This window comes from Malus domestica, chromosome 02 (assembly GCF_042453785.1).
Source record: "Malus domestica chromosome 02, GDT2T_hap1".
NCBI classification, from domain to species: domain Eukaryota; kingdom Viridiplantae; phylum Streptophyta; class Magnoliopsida; order Rosales; family Rosaceae; genus Malus; species Malus domestica.
Genome location: NC_091662.1, coordinates 20944883 through 20950682, shown reverse-complemented (window position 1 = coordinate 20950682; position 5800 = coordinate 20944883). Strand labels below are relative to the sequence as shown.

General features: G+C 38.3%; 1 protein-coding gene across 1 annotated transcript; it reads left to right on the top strand.

Moving 5' to 3' along the window:
- The first annotated feature begins 440 nt into the window (after positions 1-440).
- LOC139191440 (uncharacterized) lies at positions 441-2864 on the top strand. Its single transcript, XM_070812296.1, has 2 exons — positions 441-570; positions 2479-2864. Exons 1-2 carry the CDS (start codon positions 441-443, stop codon positions 2862-2864), a joined length of 516 nt encoding a protein of 171 aa, XP_070668397.1.
- Positions 2865-5800: the final 2936 nt, after the last annotated feature.

The window sequence follows — 5800 nt, the reverse complement described above, 5'->3', positions numbered from 1 at the left end:
GAATGTTCTTGGCCATTTTGCTAGAATATTAATTGACTTGAGTGCTACTCATTTGGTTATTTCCCATATGTTTGCTTCAAAGACTCAACCTCACCTCACTCCTCTCGGTTATGAGTTAGAGTTTTCAATGCCTAAGGGTGAAATTTGTTATGTTAGTTGGGAGTATTGAGGATGTCTCGTTCTCATCGAAGATGTCGTAATGCTAGCTAATCTTGTTCCCTTAGACATCATTGATTTTAATGTTATCTTGGGCATAGATTGGTTAGATTACAATCGTGCCATGTTGAATTATAACAAAAAATTGTTACTTTCCATCGACTGGCATGCATATTGTAACTTTTGTTGGCAAACATAGTGGTCTAAAACATGGAGTTATCTCTACCGTGAGGGTGAAACGAATGTTCAAGAAGGGTTGTCAAGGTTACTTAGCTCATGTAGTGATGACTGACGATACTTCTGCTCATGTGGAAGATGTTAGAGTAGTCAGACACTTTCCTGATGTTTTTACCGACGATTTACCTGGCCTACCACCAGATTGTGAAGTGGAGTTCACTATCGACCTAATTCCAGGTACTAACCCTATTTCTCTAACTTCTTACCGTATAACTCCTGCGGAGTTAAGGAAATTAAACCCAGTTGCAAGAACTTGTTGATAAGCGATTTATTCAGCCGAGCACTTCCCTTTGGGGAGCTCCAGTCTTATTTGTGAGGAAGAAAGATGGAACGTTGAGGCTATGTATCGATTACAGACAGCTGAATTAGGTCACGATTAAAAATCGTTATTCGTTGCCTCATATCGATGATCTTTTTTATCAACTTCGTGGTTCTTGTGTTTTCTCGAAAATGAATCTAAGGTCTGGCTATTATCAGTTGAAGATCATAAGTGATGATGTTCCAAAACTAGCCTTCCGAACTCGATATACTCATTATGAGTGTCTCGTGATACCATTCGGGTTAACTAATACTCTAACAGTTTTTATGGAACTGATGAATCAGGTATTCCACCGGTATCTCGACAAGTTCATAATTGTCTTCATCGATGACATCCTTGTGTATTCTAAGAGCAAGGCTAACCATGCTAGACATTTACATCTGGTTTTGAAAAAGCTAAGGAAGAATCAATTGTACGCTAAATTTAGTAAATGTCAGGTCTAGCTGGATCAGGTGGCATTCTTGGGACACGTGATATCAACTCAGGGTGTTCTCGTGGATCCTCAAAAAGTAGCAACAGTGGAAAATTGGGAGCAACCTCAAACTGTCACTGAAGTACAGAGTTTTCGGTCTTGCTGGCTACTATCGACGCTTTGTGAAAGAATTCTCGGCCATAGCACTACCTCTGACAAGGTTGACCAGGAAAGGAGATAATTTTGAATGGAGTGATGATTGTGAGTGGAGTTTTCAACAATTGAAGTACTGTCTCATTCATGCGTCTGTTCTGGCACTTCCCAATGACAGTGGGAATTTCGAGATCTATAGTGACGACTCTTTGAATGGTCTAGGCTATGTATTGATGCATCATGGAAAGGTGATCGGGTATGCTTCACGACAATTAAAGGCCCATGAGATGCATTACCCTACACATGGTCTCGAATTGGTAAGTATTGTTTTCTCTTTGAAAATCTGGAGGCATTATCTTTATGGGGAAACATGTCGAATTTTCACTGACCTTTCTACTATTGGCCAGGAATGAAAAGAGAAATTGAGGAGTACGTGAGTCGTTTGATTTGACGCAGGCCAAAGCAGAAAGAAAGTAACCTTTTGGGTAGCTATAGCCACTTCCCATACCCTAGTAGAAATGGGAAGATATCACAATGGATTTCATGTACAAGCTGCCTCGTATGCAAAATGGCTATGACGGTATCTGGGCGATTGTAGATTGGCTTACGAAGTCAGCACCTGTTTGTGAAAATTACTCGCTAAGTCGGTTGGCGAAACATTTCGTTTCTGAAATTGTCAAGTATCATAGTGTTCCAGTTAGTATCATTTCTAATTGGGACCCCAGATTTACTTCGAAATTTTAGGTAGCTTTTCAAGAAGCTCTAGGTTCAAAATTACTCTACAGCACCGCCTATTACCCTTAGACCAATAAGAGTCAGAGAGAACTATTTAGACGCTGGAAGACATGATGAGATCTTCAATCCTGCAATTCGGAGACGCATGGCACAAGCACTTACCTTTGATAAAGTTCGCTGATAACAACAGTTTTCACTCCAACATTGGTATGTCACCATTTGAGGTGGTTTATGGGAAACCGTGTCATACCCTTTTGTCTTGGTCCGAAGTCGACAAAAGAGTTTTTTTGGGCCCTAAGATTGTGGATGAGACAATGTAGAATATCCAAGTAATAAAAGGCAATCTGAAAGTAGCACAAGATCGACAAAAGACTATAACAGATAGACATTCGACCGACATAGTATATAAGGTTGGAGATTGGGTATTCTTAAAGTTGTCACTCTGGAAAGATGTTGTATGTTTCAGAAATAAAGGAAAGCTACAGAAAGAAAGGAAAGCTAAGTCATTGTTACATCGGACCATATCAGATTATTGAGCAAGTTGGTGAAGTTGCTTACCGACTTGATCTACCTCCAGAGTTGTCAAGAATGCATAATGTGTTCCATGTGTCCATTCTACGGAGATATGTCTCTGATCCGTCACATGTGATTCCTCCTCAACCGTTAGAGATTAACCTAGATTTGACTTATGATGAAGTTCCAGTGACAATTCTTGACTGGAAAGACAAAGTCTTCAAGAACAAAACCGTTTATACGGTGAAAGTCTTATGGAGAAACCACTCTGTTAAGGAAGCTACTTGGAAGACAAAGGAACGTATACGAGATCTTTATCCACGTTTGTTCTTTGATTGATCTTTAATAGTGTTGAAATTTCGGGGATGAAATTTTCTTAAGAGGGGTAAATTGTGACTACCTGTCCCTAAATTTTCTAGCTAATTTTCTCCCCGAGTGTGTAAATTAACGTTTATGTACTTTTTGGCAAAAGTGGAACCTGGCGTGGACGTAGTTATTCAACTTTAAATTTTTTTTTTGTTATCGTAATTAAGTAGTACTCGTTGTTTCAATCGTATGAGCACGAGTTAGACCTGAATCAGAGTTGTAACGAAAAAGTTACATTTAGTTAAAGTGCGTTAACAACGTGTAGATTTTTACACGTGTGTGCAAATTATCCTGTGTTAGAAACACTGTTTTTTATGAGGGGACAAATTTTGTGTAATATAGAATTGTACAGATCATATCCCTTTTTCTTTAAAATCTTTCTTGTGACCCATACCTCACCACCAATTATTTCTTTTCCCACACTTTTTCACCCAATCAGACATCTCTCATCTCTACCCAATCAGAAACTGTCACCTCTCTCTCTCTCTCATCTTTTCATTCTCTCTCCCTCACCCGTAACTCTCTCATTTCTGTAACACCAAGGATCACCATCAAACTTCATAGTCGAGCCTAAAATTACCACCATCGATCCTCTCATCCCCACGAACCCTTATGTACCAACTGATCATGAAATAAACGAGTTTTGAGCTTCCAACTCGGAGCTCCGATTCAGGTGAAGCTTTCCCCAACATTTTTCCATTCAGGTTACAAGATTTTTGGGAGTTTTGGAAACATCTAGGTAACTCCCCGAGGCCATTAGCTTAGTTTTGAAGTAGAGCCGATGAGGAAACCCATAGGTTTAAGACATTGAGTTTAGGTCTGAAACTTTCGAGCCAATTTCAGTCTATTTTCGTCCACTTTTTGGACTTTTGAAAGGTACAATCTCGTTCCACTCCTCACAAGCTTTATTTCCATATAAAGTGTATCAAAAATGGTTGAGCAATGAAGAAGTTATGATGTTTTGAAATTTTTTCCAGTTTTCGGCGAACCAAACAGCGGCAAACAGCAGAGGACAACCGGAGAAGAAGAAGAATATTCTGTCAAAGTTAACGGAATATTCTGACGCCATTAGGTAGCACCTTTAATTGAAGCCATTAGGGTTAGCGGAATATTCCGTCAAATCTGACAAAATATTCCTCTGTCATTCTGTTAGTTTGCCAGGCGCGTGGCCTGCGCTTGTGGCTGCAACCTAGCGGCACGTGATGGCGCATGAGGGCATGTCCTACCACTGGCCGGTGTGTGCTTGACGTGTACAGGTCCGCGACATCGAGTATAATATTTTCGTATATTTAAACCATCCGTTTGAGCAAACTATGGGGGATTTTCCTAGCCTTTTAGTATATGTCCTATTGAATTAATTAGTTTTAGTTATTTCGCATATAGGTGAGAATTACCCCTAAGACATACGAGGGCAAACAAGGCTAGGAGGCTATGATCCATTGACGTATCAGTGAGTGAGCATTTGTTTTTATATTTGTATAAACTTTATAGTTTCCACATATGCTTTTGGATTGATTTTACGCCTAAAATGCCATGTTTTATTTAATCTTAAAAAATGTCATTATTTAGTGAGATTTATATATATTCATGGCATGCTCATATACATTATACTTGCTCATCATCATGCATGCTTGCACCGGTGTAGTACTCGCCCTGGCTAGGGCCAGGGTTCACGTGTATGTTCACATCGCACCGCACGTTCACCTTCGATCCATTGTAGGTGCCAATCTTGTCGTACAGGTTGCCCTAGAAAACTTCAACTTGTATGTGATGTGCCTAGCGCCATTCTTCACATGATTGTATTACTAGAGCGTATATATTATGATTATACCCAGTCTTGTTCATGTCAAATTCCTTCTGCATGAACTCGTGTGTCAAGATAGATTGATAAGCACCTGATTTTATTATGCTACTGTTGAGATATTGTGATTTGGTGTATTTATGGATCTACTGTTGATTTGCATTTGTTTCATACTTATATATAGTATGATTTTCTGGAAACCATACAGGTTTTACGGTAAGGGGTTAGTATGTTCAGAAACTAAATGTATTTTATAAACCTTTGTTTTTGCCCACTCACCCTTTTGTTTTTCGCCCCTCCAGGTCCTAGTTAGCTAATTACCATATGGCCTACAAGGAAATATCCGGCGATTCTAACATACCCCTAAATAAATGTAGGAGCTTTTCCTATTGTGTATTAAGCATTTTAACTAGTTTCGACGGCACACTTTTATGTCATCTATGCTCTGAACACTTGTGTTTTATGGATTCTTCCCATTACTGCTCACTCGGCACTTTAGTTTAAATAAGTGCTAGATTTGGTTTAAATTTACCCATAATTTTATGCTTTACTTTCCTTTTTTGGTTACGTCACCTTCGGGTGATGGCCATTATACCTCAACTCCGGTCAGGGTGTGTCAATTTAAGAATGAGTACATTTTAAGATTAAAAATTTGATAAAATTACATGAATGGGTACATATAAGATTAAAAAATTGAAAACATTTTTTAAAAAAGCTAATGGGTACAAACTTATTCTAATTTTTTATTTATTTTGGAATGTTTTGAATTGAAAATTAGTTAGGAGTTTAATAAAGGTGTGAGTATTAAAATTCTAAATCTATTATTAGTTTTTATTCTATAAAATTATGTACTTGTTGCAGTCATATTTAGAATAGGAATGTGATTGTATAAATCCTAAGGAATCTGGGAATGTATCTTATATTCCTATTAGGAGTAGATTACCTATTAAATGTAATCCTAAAGGGAAAGGTTTTTACCTCTCCTACTACTATAAATAAAAGCACAATGGGGTGAATCAAACACACCTCACAATTAAATCAATCTCTCTTCTCTCTAAGTGTAGCCGACCCTTTCTCTCTCTCTCTCTCTAAACCCTAGATCGTTCAA

Coding starts and splice junctions, on each gene's coding strand:
- LOC139191440 (XM_070812296.1), top strand. CDS start 441: ATGACTGACGATACTTCTGCTCATGTGGAAGATGTTAGAGTAGTCAGA. Junction 571..2,478: donor CACTATCGACCTAATTCCAG/GTACTAACCCTA, acceptor TGTATGTTTCAG/AAATAAAGGAAAGCTACAGA.